At 62.6% G+C, this 23,496-nt stretch overlaps 1 protein-coding gene across 2 annotated transcripts; it reads left to right on the top strand.

The window, feature by feature from the left end:
• The first annotated feature begins 681 nt into the window (after positions 1-681).
• EPPK1 (epiplakin 1) lies at positions 682-17,928 on the top strand. Of its 2 annotated transcripts, none has more exons than XM_086875592.1 (2): positions 682-743; positions 6,555-17,928. In XM_086875592.1, the coding sequence occupies exon 2, from the start codon at positions 6,590-6,592 to the stop codon at positions 17,897-17,899; it is 11,310 nt and encodes a 3,769-aa protein (XP_086731718.1). In that variant the 5' UTR covers positions 682-743; positions 6,555-6,589; the 3' UTR covers positions 17,900-17,928. The 2 variants fall into 2 exon arrangements, with proteins under 2 accessions (XP_086731718.1, XP_086731723.1); XM_086875597.1 differs by having other exon boundaries at positions 688-830.
• The last annotated feature ends 5,568 nt before the right edge of the window (positions 17,929-23,496 follow it).

The raw sequence follows: 23,496 nt of genomic DNA, 5'->3' as shown, positions 1-23,496 counted from the left end.
CGGTGGCCCCAAAGGCCTCTTTGCCCTGTGTGGTACCCGCTGCTCTTGCAGGGCCCAGGTACCTGTGGCACTGGGGAGAGAGCTCAAGGTGCCCGGGGGGGAGCAGGCGCTGGCTGCAGGGTCTGGAGAGAGGGTGTGGAGCTGGTGACGGAAACAGGGCAGGGGTGTTTGGGTGACTCAAGCAGCAACGGGATGGTTTGGGCATGTTTTGGGCAATTCAGGCTTCATGCACATCCAGGGGCGTGGGCAAGACTGGGGGGAGCAGCGAAGGGTCCCCCTCTCTACCCCAGCTGCCGTGGTGCCAGGGTTAGCCCTGCACCTGCAGCCCGGGGTCCGACCACTGCAGAGAGACACCGGGGCCCTGCTGGATGTGGGGAGGGCTTGGGGGGTGATGGAGAGAAGGATGAGGAGCTGCTGGGGACGAAGGCAGTGCTGACCCCAGGCGGGAAGGTCTCTGCCCTTCGCCCTCACCTCCTCTGCGGAGGGCACAGCCCACGGGGACAGGGCCACCTCCTGCAGCACAGCCACCTGGGGACCAGGGAACCCCTGCAAGGAGGGACCCCAGCTCCCGGAGGGAGCCGTGGGGAGGGCTGGCCCGCGAGTTTCTGCAAGGGCTGGGCCGTTGTGTCATCCCCAGGGGCGGGGAAGGGCCAGGTTTTAAAGGTGCGCTGGTCGCGGGCAGGAAGCAGCGGAGAGCTCCGGGCACCTGCCAGGGCAGCCCGTTGTGCGAGCGCCGTGCGCAGGTAGGAGAGCTCGGGCGGAGCGCAGCTGGCCGGGCACTCCGGCCGTGCCGGGAGCTGCAGGCGACAGGAGCGCACTCGCGATCCCCGGTATGGCAGGAATGCGGCAGCGCTCCCGGTGCCGGGGTGGGACCGCGGGCGTAGGGCAGCAGCCGCTCGGGGCTGGGGCACCCCCGGCCGTGCCGGGGCGGTGGGAGGATGGCGGTCCCTGAGCCCGGCACGTCCCAGGAGCAGGACAGGAAGGCACGGCCGCCCGGGCAGGATGGCTCCCGGGAAGAGCCGGTGATGCCTCCGATGGCACGGGCGGGCTCGGCTGAGGAAGGGGCGGGCGGTGGGACAGGGCAGGCGGAGGACTGGCAGCACCCTCGCCCAACACCCGCTGAGGTGGGTCCACGGTGCGGTGGGGTTGTCCCCGTGGACAGGGTGCGACTCCATCCTACAGCAGCCCCCTTCGGGCACCGGGCAGGACCCCGGCACTGCGGGCCCTGGGGCGGCCGGGCAGGCAGCACTGCCTGGGAAGGGGTGCTGAGCTGCCCCCAGCCCGCTCAGAGCAGGGCCCCCCAAAGCGCGCCCCAGCTGCTCTCCCTGTTCCCGTCACCCTCCGTCACTGCCCCAGAAAACTTCCCTACTGCTCTCCCTCCCCAAAACAGCGCCGGCCTCAGCCTGTCCCACGAGACACCACCCTGCAGACGCTCCCCGGCCCCGCCAAGCTCCCACCCCCAGCCCCAGCCTCTCCCAGCTCTCTGCAGTCCCTGTCCCAGCAGACACACAACTCCTCCGCCACCCTCTCCCGACACCGTGTCCCGCACCCTGCCAGTAAAACCAGTCCTTTCTGCCGGGCGCTCCCTGGGGCCCCCGGCAGCCGCTCCCTCCGCAGCCGGTGCCGCTCTCCGGGCGCTCCCTGCGGGTGCAGACGTGCGGATTGTCCCGCGGGCCGCGGGGCAGCGGCGCCGCCGAGTGTGCGGGGAATGGCCCCGTGCGGGGGCTCCCGTGGCTGAGTGGGGGCTCCCGTGGCTGAGTGGGGGTTCCCGTGGCTGAGTGGGGGTTCCCGTGGCTGAGTGGGGGCTCCCGTGGGTGGCCGTGGCTGTGCCGGGGCTCCCGTGGCTGAGTGGGGGTTCCCGTGGCTGAGTGGGGGTTCCCGTGGCTGTGCCGGGGCTCCCGTGGGTGGCCGTGGTTGTGCCGGGGTGACCGTGGGTGGCCGTGGCTGTGCCGGGGCTCCCGTGGGTCCCCGTGGCTGTGCGGTGCCGTGGCTGTGCCGGGGCCCCCGTGGCTGTGCCGGGGCCCCCGTGGCTGAGTGGGGGTTCCCGTGGCTGAGTGGGGGTTCCCGTGGCTGTGCCGGGGCTCCCGTGGGTGGCCGTGGTTGTGCCGGGGTGACCGTGGGTGGCCGTGGCTGTGCCGGGGCTCCCGTGGGTCCCCGTGGCTGTGCCGGGGTGACCATGGGTGGCCGTGGCTATGCGGGGACTCCCGTGGCTGTGCCGGGGCTCCCGTGGGTGGCCGTGGCTGTGCGGGGCCGTGGCTGTGCCAGGGCTCCCGTGGGTGGCCGTGGCTGTGCCAGGGTGACCGTGGGTGGCCGTGGCTGTGCCAGGGCTCCCGTGGGTGGCAGTGGCTGTGCCAAGGGTTCCCGTGGCTGCGCCGGGGCTCCCGTGGGTGGCCGTGGCTGTGCCAGGGTGACCGTGGCTGTGCCAGGGCTCCCGTGGGTGGCAGTGGCTGTGCCGGGGCTCCCGTGGGTGGCTGTGGCTGTGCCGGGGTTCCCGTGGCTGTGCCGGGGCTCCCGTGGGTGGCCGTGGCTGTGCCAGGGTGACCGTGGGTGGCCGTGGCTGTGCCGGGGCTCCCGGGGGTTCCCGTGGCTGTGCCGGGGTGACCATGGGTGGCCGTGGCTGTGCCAGGGTGACCGTGGGTGGCCGTGGCTGTGCCGGGGTTCCCGTGGCTGTGCCGGGGCTCCCGTGGGTGGCCGTGGCTGTGCGGGGCCGTGGCTCACACCGCTGCCAGCGCCTTCCCTGACGCAGCCGGGAGCGAAAGCCGCGGAGCAGCGGCTGCGGCTGCCAGGGAGCGCTGCCCGCGTCGGGGAGAGACCGTGGCCCCGGGGAGGGTGGCAGGTGCCAACACCTCTGCCAGGAATCTTCCTGCCTTCGTCGGCAAAGTCGGTTACTCAAAGTTTCCGATGAGGCTGACGCCTTCTGAGGAAAGGGAGTGGAGCCCTTTCCCTGCTGCACGCCCACCTCCTACCCCCGCCCGGGGAGGGGAGGGGGGCAACACCTCGACCCTTTGAGTCCTCAGCCGCCCAGGCTTTCAAACTTCCACATTTATGGGCCGGATTCCATTTGCACTCCGGTGCCGGCGGCCAGTTCGGTTTTGGGAACGTGTGGGGACCTGCCTGGGGCCGTCCGGACACGGGAACCACACCGGCGCTGGTGTCCGCGGCCGTCTCTGGGACATGCAGGGACCTGCCTGGGGCTCTCCAGACACCGGAGCCACACCGGAGCCACACCGGAGCCACACCGGAGCCACACCGGAGCCGCACCGGAGCCACACCGGAGCCGCACCGGAGCCACACCGGAGCCGCACCGGAGCCACACCGGAGCCACACCGGAGCCACACCGGAGCCACACCGGCGCTGCCACCGCTGCCGTGGCCGCGTCACGGCCGGGCTGAGCCCGGCTCCTCCCGAGGGCAGCACGGCCGGTGCCTCCAGCCCGGCATCTCTGCCAGGAACGGGCTGCGGGGCCGGCAGCGGCTTTCCCGGCCGCAGGAGCGGGGCGGACTGAGCTGCTGGCAGGTGCCGCCAGCCCCGCAGGTGTTTCGCATGTGCATGGCCCAGGATGCACGCGTGGGCAGCAGCTGTGGGCCCGTGGGGCACAGGAGGCAGCGGAGCCCCTCGCTGCCGGCCCAGAGCGCAGGACGGAGCAGCTGTCCCGGCTCTCAGGCAGCAGCTGGACCCCCCTTCCCCCGGGCAGGGACCCCCGAGTCCCCCTCCCCTCTCCCAGTCCTTCCCGGGGGCGGGCGCAGCCCCGGGGCCTCCCGCCCGTCCGCAGCTCCTGGCACGGGAGCGATCCTGATCCTGCGAACACAAACAGCTCTGCCTGGGCAGATCCGAGCCGCGCTGACATCACCGGGTGGAGGGAGCCGGCTCCTGCCGAGACCTTTCCCCGGGCCGGGCAGCGAGCCCGGGGCACGGCTGGGACAGGGGAGCAAGAGAAAGGAAAAGCTGCTGGCGTGGCCGGGGGGCACGGAACGAGCTAGAGGGACACGAGCGGAGGAAGCCGGGTGCGCGGAGCCCCGCTGGAGAGGCGGCTCCCGGGGTGGGCACAGCACCCACCGGCACCGGCAGGCTGCTGCCCGCTGCCAGCGCTTGTTCGCACGCGTGGAGCCGGGGAGGAGCCGGGTCTGTGAGCTCTGGGCAACGAGACACAGCCGCTCCGCACTGTCCCCCCTCGATGTGACCCCTGCGGGAGGCTCGGTGTGGCACCGGCTCTCCCTGGCGTTCTGCGTGCTGGATACCTCGAGGCAGCCGAGCCCAGAGATCCCGGTGGGCAGCACCGTGCCCCCCCTGCCCGGCTGCAGGAGCTTGGGCTGGGGCATCTCCTGGGTCCTCTTGGCGCTTGGCCCGTGCCTCGCCCGCCCCTGAGGGCCAGTGCAAGCCCTGACAGACCCCGCTCGCCCCGGGGCTGGCGCTCTGCCCTCGGGGATGGAGCTCACGAGGGAACGAGCCACCGGAGCTGCCCCTCGCTGCTGAAGCCCCCCGCTGCAGGAGGAGCTGCAGCGCTGCGGGAGGAGCTGCAGCGCTGCAGGAGCGGGGCGCTGGCACAGGCGCTGCCGGGGCTGCGGGCAGGGAGGCTCCGCTGCCCGGGGGCACTGGCTGACCGCAGCTCCCGGAGCCCGGCACGCCCGTGCTCGATGGTGAGCACCCTCCAGCCTCCCGGTGCTCACGGCCCGGTGCCGCGGCTGTGGCGGGTCCAAGTTATCGGGATCCAGTTTTTAGAGTTATTAGGAATGCCTCTGCCTGATCGAGGTGCAAACCAGACCATATGCCAAAGTCAATAGTGTGAGTTTTATTTGACGGTAAACATGCGAGAGAGAGGGAGAAAGAAATAGAAAATAGGTGGGTGGACAGAAAGCGAGTGACAGAGACGAGAATAAAGAAAATATCACCATTCGTGGATCCAAACCATTGATCCCCTCTCCAGCTGATCTTCTTGGTGGTGAAGGTCCCCCTGGGAAGCAGAATCCCATGGGTTTGTATACACTCAGGCCAGGGAGGAAATCCCCCTGGGATTGCCGTGGTCTCTTAAACAGACTCTGGATTTGTCACGTGCAGTCCTGTGGTGCGTCAGGAATGACTCTGGGGGTCTCTGATGGGTGAAGGCACCTCCTCAGCTGCCCCTCACATAAATGTCCCGTGGATGTGGCCTTCCCAGGGCTCCCACAGCCAGTTTGGGTAAGGGGAGAGCGGTTCACCGCCCCTGAGCGGAGATTACAACACACCGAAACTTCCTCCACCCACCTGGGCTGAGGGGGAAATCTGTGCAAAGCTGCTCCCAGCAGATGGGTCTGTGGGCTATGGCCAAAGCAAGCCAGAGATGATTCTTAGCACGGCTGCTGGGTTTGGCCCGCATACTTTTCCTTGTTTACTTGTTTACTTCTCCCCTGAAGAATGGGTTTCCCTTTATCTAATCTCAGAAGCTTGAGTTTCAGTCCAAAGTTCCATTCCTTAGGGAGGGGTGGGCTTCAATGGGCAAAATTTTATGTCAGTGTTTGAGGCATTAACTATTTCAGTCTCTGACACAAGTGCATCCTGCAGCTTTGCCAGCAGGAGGGCAGGTGTGGATCAGGTGCAATCTCACCCTGAGGTAGCCCTGGCTCTTTTCCTGGTGGCCACTGCTCACTGGGATGGGGCCTCTGCCTTCCTTGGACAGGGTGAGAAGGGGGAACGGTGGAAGGACAGGGGGGCTCGTGCAGCAGCCCTGTGGGAGCACATGGACCTGCGTGCCAGCAACCCGAGAATCACAAAATCACAGAATGGTTTGGCTGGAAAGGGACCTTAAAGCCCATCCAGTCCCACCCTGTGCCATGAGCAGGGACACCTTCCACTGTCCCAGGCTGCTCCAGCCCCAGTGTCCAACCTGGCCTGGAAAACTTCCAGGGATCCAGGGACAGCCCCAGCTGCTCTGGGCACCCTGTGCCAGGGCCTGCCCACCCTGCCAGGGAACAATTCCTGCCCAAGATCCCATCCAGCCCTGCCCTCTGCCACTGGGAGCCATTCCCTGGCTCCTGTCCCTCCAGGCCTTGTCCCCAGTCCCTCTGCAGCTCTCCTGGAGCCCCTTCAGGCCCTGCAAGGGCTCTGAGCTCTCCCCAGAGCTTCTCTTCTCCAGGTGAGCACCCCCAGCTCTCCCAGCCTGGCTCCAGAGGGGCTCCAGCCCTGGAGCAGCTCCGGGGCCTCCTCTGGGCTCTCTCCAGCAGCTCCAGGTCCTTGTGCTGCTGTTCCCCAGGGCTGGGGCAGCTCTGCAGGTGGGGTCTCAGCTGGGCACAGGGGCAGAATCCCCCTCCCCTGCTGCCCACGCTGGGGGATCAGCCCAGGGCACAGGGGGTTTGGGAGTTCCTGTGCACTTGGGCAGGGCACCTGGAGCTTCTCATCCACCACTCCTTGAGTTTGGCCGGATCCCTCAGGCTGGCACATCAGGTTTGGACATGCTCAGCCTTTGGCTGTCGCTTCCTCCTGCCTGAGAATATTTATGTATGATTTCCCCGTATTTGACATGCAAACCACGAAGAAGTTGATTTCTCACTGAGCTTTCCCTCTCTATCCTCTCTCTCCAGAGTCCTGAGCGCTGTGGAAGGCGTGCAGCAGGAGGATGGAGAGCAAGCCGGCAGTGAATGGCCACGCTGTTCCCAGCTCTCCCGGGGAAGACGTGTCAGGGACAAACCGCTTGTGCCAGGACACGATGCTGTGCAAACAGCAAAAAGCAGCTGGCAGGGACGTGGCGGGTCTGGAGGCTCCCAGGGAGCCCCCGGAGACAGCTGGCAGCATTGCAGGCGTCTACGTAGAGGCTTCAAAGAGGATAATGAGCTTTTATGAGGCCACCAGAGAGCATCTGCTGAGCCTGGATTCGGCTCTCTGCCTCCTCGAGGCCCAGGCAGCCACGGGCTCCATCTCCGACCCGCTGAGGAGCCGCCGTGTCCCCGTGGCAGAAGCCGTGCGGACCGGGCTGGTGGGGCTGGAGCTGAAGGAGAGGCTGCTGTCGGCAGACAGAGCTGCCACTGGCTTTGTGGACCCCTACACAGAAGAGAAAATCTCCCTCTACCAGGCCATCCAGAAGGAGCTGGTGGGGAGGGAGCAGGGCATTCGCCTGCTCCAGGCCCAGATGGCAACTGGAGGCGTCATCGACCCAGCCAGCGGCGGCCGGCTGCCGGCAGATGTGGCCTGTGAGAGGGGATATCTGGATGAAGAGATGAGCCAGCTCGGCTCTGACCCCAGCCACGAGGACAGCAGAGTGTTCCTTGACCCCAGCACTATGGAGAAGGTCACTTACTCAGAGCTGAGGAAGAGGTGTGTTGTGGATCCAGCCTCGGGCTTCCTCCTCTTGCCGCTGCAGATCACATTCCCAGGGCTGGGAGGGAGGGTGAGCAGCAGGGACCTGATGGACTCCGGCATCATCAGCTCCGATGTGTTCCGAGGCCTCGAGGAGGGAAGAGTCTCTGCCCAGGAGGTGGCAGAGAATGACATTGTTCAGCACTTCCTGCGCGGGACGAGGAGCGTGGCTGGTGTTGTGCTGCCCTCCGGGGAGCAGAAAAGCCTTTACCAGGCACTGAGGGAGCATCTCCTCGTGCCCGGGGCTGCTCTCATGCTCCTGCAAGTCCAGGCCTCCACCGGTAGCCTGACAGACCCCCTGAAGAACAAAAGCTACTCAGTGGATGAGGCTGTCAGGGTCGGTCTCATCGGCCCAGAGCTCTATGAGAAACTGTCTTCAGCTGAGAAATCCATCACTGGATACAGGGACCCCTCCACCGGAGAAATGCTCTCCCTGTTCCAAGCCATCAGGAAGGGCTTTGTTCCCAGGGATCATGGCCTTTGCCTTCTGGAGGCTCAGGTGGCCACGGGGGGTGTCATCGCTCCGGGCAGGCACCTCCGTGTCCCCATGGAGACAGCCTGCGAGTGGGGGTACCTGGACGAGGCCACCGCACAGCTCCTCTCCAGCCCTCCTGACGACGTCAAGGGGTTCTTCCACCCTGGCTCCAAGGAGAAGCTGAGCTACGCAGAGCTGCTCCAGCGCTGCGTCACCGATCCCAGCACAGGGCTCCTGCTGCTGCCGCTCGGAGGGGACGGCAGTGAAGGATCCCAGGGAACACTCGGCTTCCTTGACCACAGGACCCAGACAGCTCTGGAAAACACACAGGTACCCATCGCTGTCGGGAAATTCAAGGGCAAGTCGGTGTCTCTCTGGAAACTTCTCTTCTCTGACTACATCCAGGGCGAGCAAAGAGCTTTGCTCGCTCGGCAGCTCCTGGCAGGAACGCTCTCCCTTCAAGGACTGGGAGAGGCCATCAGAGCCGCCGTTGAGGAAAAGGCTGCCACTGCCAACGTCACCTTCACGGGCCTGAGGGAGCAGGTGACGGCTGACCAGCTCCTGAGCTCAGAAATTATCAACAAAGACTTGTTTAAAAAACTCAAGGAGGGAGAAACATCGGCCAAAGAAGTCACCAGCCTGGACACTGTCAGGAAGTACCTGCAGGGCACGGGAAGCATCGGTGGGCTGCTGCTCCCCGACTCCCAGGAGAAGATCAGCATCTACCAGGCAAAGCGGAAGGGACTTCTGAGGCCAGGAACGTCCCTGATCCTCCTGGAGGCACAGGCTGCCACGGGGTTTGTCATTGACCCCGCTGCCAACAAGAGGTATTCCGTGGATGAGGCTTTACGAGCGAACGTCATTGGCCCAGACGTTTACGACAAGCTGCTGGCTGCGGAGAAATCTGTCACTGGCTACAGAGATCCGTACACAGGTGACAAAATCTCCCTCTTCCAGGCCATGCAGAAGGAGCTGATCGTCAGGGACCACGGCATCCGCCTGCTGGAGGCTCAGATCGCCACGGGTGGCATCATCGACCCCGTGCACAGCCACCGCATCCCCGTGGAGGTGGCCTACAAGCGTGGCTACTTCGACAAGAAGATGAATTTGATCCTCTCTGACCCCGGCGATGACACCAAGGGCTTCTTCGACCCAAACACCCACGAGAACCTGACGTACCTGCAGCTGAAGGAGAAATGCATCACCGAGCCCTCCACCGGGCTCTGCCTGCTCCCCCTGAACAGCAGGAAGCGGCAGTTCATCGATGAGGCCACCAGGCAGGTGTTCAGGAGCTCCTGGCTGCCCGTCAGGTTCGGGCGCTTACGGGGGGAGAAGGTCTCCGTGTGGGACCTGCTGAACTCCGAGTACTTCAGCGAGGGGAGGCGCCGGGAGATTTTCAACCACTTCCAGCTGAGGAAGCTCAGCCTGGAGCAAATCCGACTCATGTTGGAGGAGGAAATGAAGAAATGGGCCCCCATCAAGTTCCCAGCCATGAGAGGCAATGTCAGCGCTTATCACCTGATGGAAACCGGCGTCATCGACAGGGCCCTGTTTGAGCAGGTGCTGGAGGGATCCGTCACCCCAGAACAAGTCCTGCGCATGGACTCCGTCAGGAAGTACCTCTACGGCTCGGGCAGCATTGGCGGGATTGTGCTCCAGCCATCCAACCAGAGAATGAGCATTTATGAGGCCATGAAGCAGAACATCGTGGTGCCAGGAGTAGCCCTGCCCCTGCTGGAGGCCCAGGCTGCCACAGGCTTCATTATTGACCCTGTGAACAACCAGAAGCTCCGCGTGGATGAGGCCGTCAAGGAGGGAGTCATCGGGCCAGACGTCCACGAGAAGCTGCAGCACGCGGAAGGGGCCGTGACGGGCTACAAGGACCCTTTCACGGGCAAGAAGATCCCCCTTTTCCAGGCGATGAAGAAGGGCCTGATCGCGGACAAGCAGGCCATGCAGCTCATGGAGGTGCAGATGGCCACGGGAGGCATCATCGACCCGACGTGTGGCCACTACATCCCCCTCGAGTCGGCCCAGCAGCGGGGCTGCCTGGATGAGGACACAAGCAAGGCCCTTTCCAAGCCCAGCGATGACCACAGAGTCTTCTGCCTCCCGGACAGCAAAGAGAGCGTGACCTACGCTGAGCTCATCCAGCACTGCCAGAAGGACGACGTCTCCGGCTTCCACTTGCTGCCTCTGGCACAAACAGCTGCTCCTGCCTACACCGACGAGCAAATCCAACGGATTTTCAAGGAAACCATGGTGAAGGAGAAAGGAGTCTCCCTCTGGGAGCTCATGCACTCAGGGTACTTCACCCAGGAGCAGAGGAGAGACTTCATGGAGAGGTTCCGGTCAGAGGAGCTGTCGCTGGAGCAGCTGGTTGCTCTTGTGATCAGGCTGGTGGGGGAGATGGAGATGAAAGCCAGGACCCAGATCTCCCTGGAAGGCCTGAGGGGCAGTGTCCCTGTGGTCTGGCTGCTGGACACCGGCATCATTTCTCAGAAGACGTTTGAAGAACTGGCTCAGGGCGTAAGAACTCCTGAAGAAGTGGCTGCAATGGAGAGTGTAAAGAGGTACTTGAAGGGCACAGGCAGCATTGCTGGGGTCTTCATAGAGGAATCCAAACAAAAGATGAGCTTCTATGATGCCATGAAAAACAATCTCCTCCTCCCTGGGGCTGCTCTGAGGCTGCTGGAGGCTCAGGCAGCCACAGGATACCTGACTGACCCTGCAACAAAGCGGAGGCTCAGCGTGAGGGACGCCGTGAGAGCGGCTGTGGTTGGAGAAGAGCTTACAGAAAAACTCCTTCTGGCCGAGAGGGCGGTGACGGGCTACACAGACCCCTACACCGGGAGCTCCATCTCCCTGTGCCAAGCGCTCAGGAAAGAGCTCATCCCCCTGGCAGAGGCCGTGCCCTTGCTGGAGGCCCAGCTGGCCACGGGAGGGGTCATTGATCCCATCCACCACCTCCACCTGCCGCTCCAGGCTGCCTGCAGCCATGGCTTCTATGACGAGGACCTCAACCAAACCCTGTCTCAGCTGGATGACAGCACCAAGGTCTTTTTTGACCCAAACACCAAGGAGAACGTGACCTACCAGCAGCTGAAGGACCGGTGCATTCGTGAGGCTGAGTCGGGTCTGTGGCTCCTCCCTCTGTCAGAAAACGCAATGTTCTGTGTGGATGAGCAGACCATGAAGGTGCTGAAATCTGTGACCGTTTGTGTCAACGTGGGGCGGTTCAAAGGACAGACTGTGTCTGTCTGGGACCTCCTCAACTCCGAATACTTCTCTGACAGCCAGAGAAGAGAGCTGGTGCAGAAGTACAAAGATGAGAAGGCTGAAGTGCTACAGGAAATCACAACGATTATCACCACAATCATCCAAGAGACTGAGGCACAAGGCAAGAAGTTCGCATTCAAAGGCCTGCGGAAAAGAGTCTCCGCCAGTGACCTCTTCCAGTCCCAACTGATAGACAAAAAAACCCTCGATGAGCTCAACCAGGGGAAGAAAACTGTCAAAGAAGTCACTGAAATGGAGTCTGTCCGCAGGTACCTGGAGGGCAGCAATTTCATAGCAGGGGTCCTTATCCAGCCAAGCAACGAGAAGATGAGCATCTACCAGGCCATGTGGAAGGGCATCCTGAGGCCAGGGACCGCCCTGGTGCTGCTGGAGGCACAGGCGGCCACCGGATACATCATCGACCCTGAGAAAAACAAGAAGTTCTCAGTGGAAGAAGCGTTAGAGGTGGGTCTGATTGGGGGGGAGATTTTTGAAAAGCTGCTCTCTGCGGAGAGAGCCGTGACAGGCTACACTGACCCCTACACCAAAGCCCCGATGTCCCTGTTTGAAGCCATGAACCAAGGGCTGATTGTGAAGAGCCACGGCATCCGCTTGCTGGAGGCTCAGATCGCCACCGGCGGCATCATCGACCCCGTGCACAGCCACCGTGTCCCCGTGGAGGTGGCCTACAAGCGTGGCTACTTCAACCAGGAGATGAACCAGATCCTCTCTGACCCCAGTGATGACACCAAGGGCTTCTTCGACCCCAACACCCACGAGAACCTGACATATATGCAGCTCCTGGAGAGATGTGTCCAAGACCCAGAGACTGGGTTGTACATGCTGCAAGTTGTAAAGGAGGGAGGAAAGTACTTTTACATTGATGAGTCCACGAAACAGGCTTTGCGCTCAAAGCCCCTTCAGGTGAAAGTTGGAAAGTTTAAGGACCAAACCGTTTCTGTCTGGGAAGTCCTCTGCTCTCACTACATCTCAGAGCAGAAAAGGAAAGAGCTGGTGATGCAGTACAAAAGCAAAACCCTAATGCTGGAAGACCTGATATCCCTCATCTTAAAAATCATCGAGGACACAGAGCGAAGAGGAGAAGCCCTCAAGGTCAAAGGACTGCGGGGGGAGGTGTCGGTATCAGAATTGTTCAACTCTGAGATAATTGACAAGAAAACTCTGGATCAGCTGCAGGATGGGAGTCTCACGCTTGCCAGCCTCACAAAGAGGGACACCATCCAAAGGTACCTGGACGGCACTGGGTGCATAGCTGGGGTTCTCCTCCCACTGAGGAAAGAGATGATGAGCATCTACCAGGCGCTGAAGAAAGGCCTCCTCACAGAGCAATGTGCACTGGGGCTGCTGGAGGCACAGGCGGCCACCGGCTTCCTCCTGGACCCCAGGAACAACCAGAAGCTCTCGGTGGACGAGGCCATCTCGTCCGGGCTGGTGGGCAGCGAGCTGCGTGAGCAGCTGCTGTCGGCAGAGAAAGCCGTGACGGGATACACAGATCCTCAAACTGGAGGTAAAATATCTCTCTTCCAGGCTGTAAGACAGAAGGTAATAGTCAGAGATCACGGCATCCGCCTGCTCGAGGCCCAGCTTGCCACTGGTGGCATCATTGACCCCTGGCATGGCCACCGCCTGCCCGTGGAGGTGGCCTACAAGCGCGGACACCTGGACGAGGACATGTTCCTCCTGCTCTCAGATCCAGATCACGGCAGCAAAGGCTTTATAGATCCAAACACTCACGAGAAGATCAGTTACAGCCAGCTCCTGCAGAGGTGTGCCAAGGACAGGGAGAGCGGCCTGTACCTGCTGCAGGTCCTGGAAAAGGAGGGCGACTATTTCTACATTGATGAGCAAACCAAAAACGCCCTGCTGTGTACAAAGGTCCAGATGACTGTGGGAAAATACAAGGGACAGGTGTTATCGCTGTGGGAACTTCTCTGCTCCGAGTACATCACTGAGGAGAAAAGAAAAGAGCTGGTGAAAAAATACAAAGCGGAATCCCAACACATCGTGCAAGGAATCATTGAGACAATACTGAAGATCATTAGAGAAAAAGAAGAGGACAGAAGTGATGTGTGGTTCCAGGGAATCCGACAGCAAATTACAGCATCAGAACTGCTCAGTGCAAAAATAATTACAGAGGAAACAATAGAAAAACTCCATAAAGGAAAAGAGACGGCACAAGAAATAGCACAAACAGAGAGTGTGAGGAGGTACCTTGAGGGAACTGGGAGCATCGCCGGCGTGCTGGTGCCCTGCAAGGCCGAGCCTGGCAAGGTGGAGAAGATGAGCATCTACCAGGCCATGTGGAAGGGCATCCTGAGGCAGGGCACGGCGCTGGTGCTGCTGGAGGCACAGGCGGCCACCGGCTTCATCATCGACCCAGTCAAGAACCAGAAGCTGTCGGTGGACGAGGCCGTGTCCTCTGGGCTGGTGGGCAGCGAGCTGAAAAACAAACTACTCAGTGCCGAGAGAGCAGTGACAGGCTACACCCACCCCTACACGGGACAAAAGATGTCCCTCTTCCAGGCCATGAAGCAGGAGCTGATCGTCAGGGACCACGGCATCCGCCTGCTGGAGGCCCAGATCGCCACGGGCGGCATCATCGACCCCGTGCACAGCCACCGCCTGCCCGTGGAGGTGGCCTACAAGCGTGGCTACTTTGACCAGGAGATGAACCAGATCCTCTCCGACCCCGGCGATGACACCAAGGGCTTCTTCGACCCCAACACCCACGAGAACCTGACGTACCTGCAGCTGCTGCGCCGCTGCGTGCCCGACCCGGACACGGGGCTGCTGATGCTGCAGCTGATGGACAAGGGCTCCGTGCTCTACCAGCTGACCGAGGATGCCCGCAAAGCCCTGCAGGCCGCGCGCACCACGCTGGCTGTGGGGCTCTTCCAGGGCCAGAGCGTCACCCTCTGGGAGCTCCTCTTCTCCCGCTACGTCCCCGACCACCGGCGCCAGGACCTCCTGCGCCGCTACAAGGCGGGGACGGTCACCATTGCGGAGATGATCGACCTCCTCACGGCCATTGTCACCAGGGCTGAGGCCCAGGGCCACAGCGCCGAGGTGGCCCCCAAGTCCCCAGAAAGGGAGGTCCTGCCCCAGCCCAGCCAGAACGGCAGTGCCTCAAACTCCCAGAAGGAACGGGACCAGGAGCGGGAGCTGGAGCGGTCCCTCAAGTCCCACACCGTCGAGGTGTCGGCAGGCGGATTCCACGGCAGGAAGGTGTCCCTGTGGGAGCTCCTCTTCTCCAAGTTTGTGTCAGAGGCGAAGCGAGGGGAGCTGCTGGGCCAGGTGCGGGCTGGGAGCCTGGCGCTGGCCGAGCTGGCCACGCTCCTCACCCGCCTGGTGGAGGAGGCGGCGCAGCGCAGCAGCAGCGTGAAATTCACGGGCCTCAGGAGGCAGGTGAGCGCCTCGGACCTGCTGGACTCGGGCATCATCGACACGGGCACGCTGGCCGACCTGGTGCAGGGCACCAGGACGGTGCAGGAGGTGACGCAAATGACCTCGGTCAAGCGCTACCTGGACGGCACGGGCGTCATCGCCGGCGTGCTGGTGCCCTGCAAGGCCGAGCCTGGCAAGGTGGAGAAGATGAGCATCTACCAGGCCATGTGGAAGGGCATCCTGAGGCAGGGCACGGCGCTGGTGCTGCTGGAGGCACAGGCGGCCACCGGCTTCCTCGTCGACCCAGTCAAGAACCAGAAGCTGTCGGTGGACGAGGCCGTGTCCTCTGGGCTGGTGGGCAGCGAGCTGCACGAGAAGCTGCTGTCGGCCGAGCGGGCCGTGACGGGCTACTCTGACCCCTACACGGGCGACAAAATCTCCCTCTTCCAGGCCATGAAGAAGGAGCTGATCGTCCGGGACCACGGCATCCGCCTGCTGGAGGCCCAGATCGCCACGGGCGGCATCATCGACCCCGTGCACAGCCACCGCCTGCCCGTGGAGGTGGCCTACAAGCGCGGCTACTTTGACCAGGAGATGAACCAGATCCTCTCCGACCCCGGCGACGACACCAAGGGCTTCTTCGACCCCAACACCCACGAGAACCTGACGTACCTGCAGCTGCTGCGCCGCTGCGTGCCCGACCCGGACACGGGGCTGCTGATGCTGCAGCTGATGGACAAGGGCTCCGTGCTCTACCAGCTGACCGAGGATGCCCGCAAAGCCCTGCAGGCCGCCCGCACCACGCTGGCTGTGGGGCTCTTCCAGGGCCAGAGCGTCACCCTCTGGGAGCTCCTCTTCTCCCGCTACGTCCCCGACCACCGGCGCCAGGACCTCCTGCGCCGCTACAAGGCGGGGACGGTCACCATTGCGGAGATGATCGACCTCCTCACGGCCATTGTCACCAGGGCTGAGGCCCAGGGCCACAGCGCCGAGGTGGCCCCCAAGTCCCCAGAAAGGGAGGTCCTGCCCCAGCCCAGCCAGAACGGCAGTGCCTCAAACTCCCAGAAGGAACGGGAGCAGGAGCGGGACCAGAAACGGGACCAGGAGCGGGAGCTGGAGCGGTCCCTCAAGTCCCACACCGTCGAGGTGTCGGCAGGCGGCTTCCACGGCAGGAAGGTGTCCCTGTGGGAGCTCCTCTTCTCCAAGTTTGTGTCGGAGGCGAAGCGAGGGGAGCTGCTGGGCCAGGTGCGGGCCGGGAGCCTGGCGCTGGCCAAGCTGGCCACGCTCCTCACCCGCCTGGTGGAGGAGGCGGCGCAGCGCAGCAGCAGCGTGAAATTCACGGGCCTCAGGAGGCAGGTGAGCGCCTCGGACCTGCTGGACTCGGGCATCATCGACACGGGCACGCTGGCCGACCTGGTGCAGGGCACCAGGACGGTGCAGGAGGTGACGCAAATGACCTCGGTCAAGCGCTACCTGGACGGCACGGGCGTCATCGCCGGCGTGCTGGTGCCCTGCAAGGCCGAGCCTGGCAAGGTGGAGAAGATGAGCATCTACCAGGCCATGTGGAAGGGCATCCTGAGGCAGGGCACGGCGCTGGTGCTGCTGGAGGCACAGGCGGCCACCGGCTTCCTCGTCGACCCAGTCAAGAACCAGAAGCTGTCGGTGGACGAGGCCGTGTCCTCTGGGCTGGTGGGCAGCGAGCTGCACGAGAAGCTGCTGTCGGCCGAGCGGGCCGTGACGGGCTACTCTGACCCCTACACGGGCGACAAAATCTCCCTCTTCCAGGCCATGAAGAAGGAGCTGATCGTCAGGGACCACGGCATCCGCCTGCTGGAGGCCCAGATCGCCACGGGCGGCATCATCGACCCCGTGCACAGCCACCGCCTGCCCGTGGAGGTGGCCTACAAGCGTGGCTACTTTGACCAGGAGATGAACCAGATCCTCTCTGACCCCGGCGACGACACCAAGGGCTTCTTCGACCCCAACACCCACGAGAACCTGACGTACCTGCAGCTGCTGCGCCGCTGCGTGCCCGACCCGGACACGGGGCTGCTGATGCTGCAGCTGATGGACAAGGGCTCCGTGCTCTACCAGCTGACCGAGGATGCCCGCAAAGCCCTGCAGGCCGCCCGCACCACGCTGGCTGTGGGGCTCTTCCAGGGCCAGAGCGTCACCCTCTGGGAGCTCCTCTTCTCCCGCTACGTCCCCGACCACCGGCGCCAGGACCTCCTGCGCCGCTACAAGGCGGGGACGGTCACCATTGCGGAGATGATCGACCTCCTCACGGCCATTGTCACCAGGGCTGAGGCTCAGGGCCACAGCACGGAGGTGGCCCCCAAGTCCCCAGAAAGGGAGGTCCTGCCCCAGCCCAGCCAGAACGGCAGTGCCTCAAACTCCCAGAAGGAACGGGAGCAGGAGCGGGAACAGAAACGGGAGCAGGAGCGGGAGCTGGAGCGGTCCCTCAAGTCCCACACCGTCGAGGTGTCGGCAGGCGGCTTCCACGGCAGGAAGGTGTCCCTGTGGGAGCTCCTCTTCTCCAAGTTTGTGTCAGAGGCTAAGCGAGGGGAGCTGCTGGGCCAGGTGCGGGCCGGGAGCCTGGCGCTGGCCGAGCTGGCCACGCTCCTCACCCGCCTGGTGGAGGAGGCGGCGCAGCGCAGCAGCAGCGTGAAATTCACGGGCCTCAGGAGGCAGGTGAGCGCCTCGGACCTGCTGGACTCGGGCATCATCGACACGGGCACGCTGGCCGACCTGGTGCAGGGCACCAGGACGGTGCAGGAGGTGACGCAAATGACCTCGGTCAAGCGCTACCTGGACGGCACGGGCGTCATCGCCGGCGTGCTGGTGCCCTGCAAGGCCGAGCCTGGCAAGGTGGAGAAGATGAGCATCTACCAGGCCATGTGGAAGGGCATCCTGAGGCAGGGCACGGCGCTGGTGCTGCTGGAGGCACAGGCGGCCACCGGCTTCCTCGTCGACCCAGTCAAGAACCAGAAGCTGTCGGTGGACGAGGCCGTGTCCTCTGGGCTGGTGGGCAGCGAGCTGCACGAGAAGCTGCTGTCGGCCGAGCGGGCCGTGACGGGCTACTCTGACCCCTACACGGGCGACAAAATCTCCCTCTTCCAGGCCATGAAGAAGGAGCTGATCGTCAGGGACCACGGCATCCGCCTGCTGGAGGCTCAGATCGCCACCGGCGGCATCATCGACCCCGTGCACAGCCACCGCCTGCCCGTGGAGGTGGCCTACAAGCGTGGCTACTTTGACCAGGAGATGAACCAGATCCTCTCTGACCCCACCGACGACACCAAGGGCTTCTTCGACCCCAACACCCACGAGAACCTGACGTACTTGCAGCTGCTGCGCCGCTGCGTGCCTGACCCGGACACGGGGCTTTATTTCCTTAATATTTTTAGAAAATAGTTATAAAACCTTTTGATTTTTTTCCTTGCGGAAGAATGTTGCTATTGTGAATATTTCTTTTCCTGCTGGTGTTTGTCTTTCTTTTTCTAAATTTTTTTACCATTTATGATCCCGGTGAAGGAATTTCCTTCGTGATCTCTTTTCTTTACCACCACCCACCCACATCAGATGTAGCTTTGAAGTGCCTCCCCCCCAAGCAGTGTTATTGCATTGCGTTGTGCTTCTTTCTTTGGTTGCCTTTCAGGAACAGCAGAACCAGCCTGGGTTATCTCAGGCCATTTTGGTGAAGTGTGTCATCCTCATTTTCCTCACACAGGTTTAAGTGCAGGTCTTTGTTCCATATGGGTGTTGCTGTGGGTGGTATTTTTATTCTCTGCCTCTCTTTTCTTGCCTGTGCCAGATATCCTCAGTAGCTTTGAGGAGGGTATTTGGGTTGCGGCTTTTCAAGCTAGGACAGCGTGGAGAGCAGATTTCCGCATGGGCAGGACGCCCGGCCTGCGCTGTGTGTCACTGGCACTGGTGGGACACATCATCTGTGTTTGCTCTCCGTGCCTCAGCCCGTCCTGCTTTTCCGGGAGTGTTTGGAGTACAAAGAGCCTCAGCCCAGAGCGGTCTGGTTTCTTGCTGTGCTTTCCCTCCCTCCTCGCAGCCTCCGTGGGGATGGATCCCCACAAGAGCTGAGAGCGGACACAGCTGTGCCGTATTTTAGTCTGTCCATCCACAGTGGAGCCTCCGCTCCCTCCTGCTCCTTTTGCCCTCCTGTGTCCCGAGCTGGCTCAGCCCACGTGCAGCGCTCCCGCGGCGGAACAGCCCTGCAGCCACTCTTCCGTGCAGCTCAGGGATAAATAATTCTACCGCTGTTTAATGGAAGGAAACTTACCCTCCTTAAATGTGCTGCCTTGGGCTGTTTGCCTTAATTAACCTGCTAATGTCCTGGAAAATGGACTTTTGGCCACAGCTTGTACAGCTGGTGCCTGGGAACGAGTGTAGGGGAGCTGTGGGACACCTCGCCGTGACCTGCTGTGGAGCCCAGAGAATTGCACGGGCTCAGAAAGGGACGGGACAAATGAATGGGAGAGAAGTCACAGAATCATGGGACAGTTTGGATGGGAAGGGGCCTTCTTGTCCCACCCCCTGCCATGGGCAGGGACACCTCCCAATAGACCAGGCTGTTCCAAGCTCCATCCAACCTGGCCTTGGACACTTCTGGGGATCCAGGGGCAGCCACAGCTGCTCTGGGCACCTGTGCCAGGGCCTGCCCACCCTCACAGGGAACAATTCCTTCCAATATCTGATCTACACCTACATTCTTCCAATCTGAAGCCATTCCACCTCACGCTGTCACTCCAGGCCTTTGTCCCAAGTCCCTCTCCAGCTCCCTCGTAGCTCCCTGTAGTTACTGGAAAGCCACAATAATGTCTCCCAGGAGTCTTCTCATCCTGGAAATCCAATCCTCCCTTCCACAGAGGCCATCAGGAACAGCCTGTGTTGGGTCACCGGCCTGCATCGGTAACGCCCGACTGTGCCGGTGCCAGCGCGGTGCCCCCGTGGCTGCTGCACTGTGGCACAACTTGGGACACTCAAGGACCTCAAGGACACTCAAGGACCAGGGTGGCACAAGCCACCCTGGGCTCTGGCAGAACCCAGAGCGGGCGGGAGCTGAGCAGAGGCCCCCAGGATATTAAACACTGGCCACAGACGGAGGGCCAGCCCCTGCCTGGGGACCTTGTCCTCCCTCCCTCCCTCCCTCCCTCCCTCCCTCCCTCCCTCCCTCCCTCCCTCCCTCCCTCCCTCCCTCCCTCCCTCCCTCCCTCCCTCCCTCCCTCCCTCCCTCCCTCCCTCCCTCCCTCCCCTCCCTCCCCTCCCTCCCCTCCCTCCCTCCCTCCCCTCCCTCCCTCCCTCCCTCCCTCCCCACCTTCTGCCCATGGAATCGTTTGGGTTAGGACCACGGGATCCAAACGCTCCCCCAGCACAAGCAAGGCAGTTTCTAGCCCATGTCCCCTGATGTCACATCCACGTGTTTATTGAGCTCTTCCAGGGATGGGGACTCCACCACTGCCAGGGCAGCTGGGCCAGGGCTGGGCAGCCCTTTCCAGGAGGAATTTTCCAAATATCCCTCCTAAACCTGCCCTGGCCCAGCCTGAGGCCGTTCCCTCTCCTCCTGTCCCTGTTCCCTGGGAGCAGAGCCTGATCCCCCTGGCTGTCCCCTCCTGCCAGGGACTTGTGCAGAGCCAGAAATTCCCCCTGAGCCTCCTTTGCTCCAGGCTGAGCTTTCCCAGCTCCCTCAGCAATTCTCCAGCCCCTTCCCAGCTCCCTCAGGAATTCTCCAGCCCCTTCCCAGCTCCCTCAGCCCCTCCTGGGGCTCCAGCCCCTTCCCAGCTCCATTCCCATCTCTGGCTGGGGAGATGAGGACTGGGGCATCTCTGAGGGATGGGCTGATGGAGCTGGCCAGCCCTGAGGAGACACAGCTGAGAGGGGACCTGTGCAATGGAGGGAGGTGTCAAACCGGGCTTTGCTCTGTGGTGCCAACCACTGGGACATGAGGCAATGGCAGGGACTGACGCCCAGCAAGCTCCACCTGAAGATGAGGAAGAACTTTGTTCCTGTGCAGTGACGGGGCACTGGAACCGAGACCAGAGAGGGTGTGGAGTGTCCCTCTCCAGAGATATTCCAACGCCCTCTGGACACGATCTGTGCCGAGTGGTCTGTGATGACCCTTCCTGAGGACCTCCACTATGGGTCCTTCCAGCCTGAGCCATCCTGGGATTCTGTGAGTCTGGGATTTTGTAACCCCACGCAATCCAACCCACAGCGCCTCTGTGCCCACAGTCACATTTGAGGATCAGCTGCTGGCAAAGCTGAAAGTGGAAAACACAAGAACCGAAGGCTGAGCTGAGGTGGGGACTCAGCTCCCCCCTCCCTGCGGCCCAAAGCTGACCTGCTGGGGAAGCTCTGGGTCCCTTCTGGAATACCCTGTGCCCCAGCTCTCCACAGCACAGCAAACCCCACGTTCCAGAGCACCTCCCGGATCCCTGGGTATTGGGAAGAGATTCCTCCCCGTGAGGGTGGGCAGGCCCTGGCACAGGTACCCAGAGCAGCTGTGGCTGCCCCTGGATCCCTGGCAGTGCCCAAGGCCAGGCTGAATGGGGCTTGGGGCAACCTGGGATAGCAGAAAATGTCCCTGCCCTCGGCACTGTAGGTTGGAACTGGATGTTCTTTGAATTCCCTTCCCACCCAACCATTCCACGATCCCATGACTCCTTCACTCCTGGCAGAGGCACATCTGCCTTTGCTCTGTGTGCAGTCCCCTGGGCACATTTTGGGAGTGCTTGGCCAAGCACCACGATCTGCCACAATTGGCACAGGTCTGCAGGTCCCCAGAGGCCACATCTGCTCTGGCCACAGTGGCCACGCGTGTGGCACTGTCCTGCTGAAGGTGCTGGTGGCCGGACATCCCACGGGCTGAGCAGGCTCAGCTGGGGAGCACAGGCTCAGCCACCCCAGGCAGAGCAGCCACGTCACAGGGGGCAGTTACCAAGTGATGGTCTCTGGGGCACAGATCACCTGTCACCTGCGTCCTGGGAGTGGGGATGGGGATGGTCTCTGGGGCACAGATCACCTGTCACCTGCGTCCTGGGAGTGGGGATGGTCTCTGGGGCACAGATCACCTGTCACCTGCGTCCTGGGAGTGGGGATGGTCTCTGGGGCACAGATCACCTGTCACCTGCGTCCTGGGAGTGGGGATGGTCTCTGGGGCACAGATCACCTGTCACCTGCGTCCTGGGAGTGGGGATGGTGATGGTCTCTGGGGCACAGATCACCTGTCACCTGCGTCCTGGGAGTGGGGATGGCGCAGATGGCTGACCCTGACCCTCAGAGAATGGCAGTGGAGCTCCATCTTTGGCCAGCTGGGCAAAAGGGCAGAGCCCACCAGCCCCAGTTAGATCTGCACGCCCTCCAGCACCCGAGGAGAGCTCTGGAGATGCTCCACAGCTGTGGCTGTGGGAGGTTCAGGGGCTTGGGGTGCCCTGGGAGCAGGCTCTGACCAAGCAGAGCTCTGTCCACACCTGTGCCCTGTCCCAATGTGCCTCGGGGGACAACAGGAGTGTGGCTGGAGGCAACCTGGGCCAGATCTTGAACGTGATCCTTCCCCTGGCTGTGCTCCAGAGCTGCCGAGGGAAACTCGGCTCCCAGGAAGCCAAATGATAAAGAAGTTCCCTGGGAAAGGCGCGGGAAGCAGCTGCCGCTGTGGCGCACCCCTGGCACCACCCCAGTGACCCTGACACCATCCCTGCAGCCCTGCACCACCCCAGCACCCCCAGATTACCTCCCTCCCTGACTCTGCCACAGGCCAGGTGCCCCGAACATCAGGAAAAGCCCGGCGGATCCGTTTTTCTCAGGAATCATGAGTCAGAGAGAGGATACTCGATAGTCCCTTTCCCACAGAGATCATATTTGTGCAATCCCTCCCAGCCAGAATAAAGAGCATTTTTGTTTGTGGCCGTGTCTGCCCGTGCCCGTCCCCTGGGCGCGGGGATGGGCTGGCTCCTTGTGGCTTTTGAAAGGGAACATTTTTGTAATTCTTTCCTCCGGAGGCGCCTGCCCCGCGCGGGGCGGCCGGCTGGGAAGAGGCGGAGCAGGGGCGGCGGCCGGGGGTACCTGCGGGCAGGTGACAGCAGCGGCGCGGGGGGTCCCGCCCTGCCCAGGGTCCCGCCCTGCCCAGGGTCCCATCCCGCTCAGGGTCCCACATTTCCGAGGCTCCCACATTTCCGAGGCTCCCACATTTCCGAGGGTTTCACATTTCCGAGGGTCCCACATTTCCGAGGGTCTCACAATTCCGAGGGTCTCACACTTCCGAGGCTCCCACATTTCAGAGGCTCCCACATTTCTGAGGGTCTCACAATTCCGAGGGTCTCGCCCTGCCCAGGGTCTCACATTTCCGAGGGTTTCACATTTCCGAGGGTCCCACATTTCCGAGGGTCTCACACTTCTGAGGGTCTCATGTTTCCGAGGGTCTCACATTTCCCAGGGTCCCACATTTCCGAGGCTCCCACATTTCAGAGGCTCCCACATTTCAGAGGCTCCCACACCCCTCGGGTCCAGCTCTGGCCTTCCTGGCCCCCGCAGCCCCGCAGGTCCCGAGTCCCTCCGGGCATCCCGGGACCCCTCGGCGGCTCCGGGCCCCGGGAAGCGCCGGGAACGCCGGAGCTCCGCGGCTCGGGCCAGGCACTGATCTCTCTGGTTCCCGGTGTCCCCCGTGCGACAGAGCGAACTCTGGCTGAGCCCTGCGCTCCTCGTGTCCCTGATCCCCTGGGACCGATGCCTTAAACCGGCTGATTTCTGCCCAGACAAGGGAAAGCGCTGGGCAGAAGCAGATCCGCTGAGAAAGGATTCCTTCTGATAAGGCACCGCTGACTCGGCTCCTCCAGCACGAGGAGCAGGGACAAACAGCACCACGGCATTAGGCGAGGTCAGAAACCTCCCCCTCTCCCCTCTCCTCTCCTCTCCTCTCCTCTCCTCTCCTCTCCTCTCCTCTCCTCTCCTCTCCTCTCCTCTCCTCTCCTCTCCTCTCCTCTCCTCTCCTCTCCTCTCCTCTC

The sequence above is a fragment of the Cyanistes caeruleus genome, chromosome 1 (genome assembly GCF_971803275.1).
Source record: "Cyanistes caeruleus chromosome 1, bCyaCae1.hap1.1, whole genome shotgun sequence".
Taxonomy (NCBI): domain Eukaryota; kingdom Metazoa; phylum Chordata; class Aves; order Passeriformes; family Paridae; genus Cyanistes; species Cyanistes caeruleus.
This window is presented reverse-complemented; position numbering and strand designations above follow the sequence as displayed.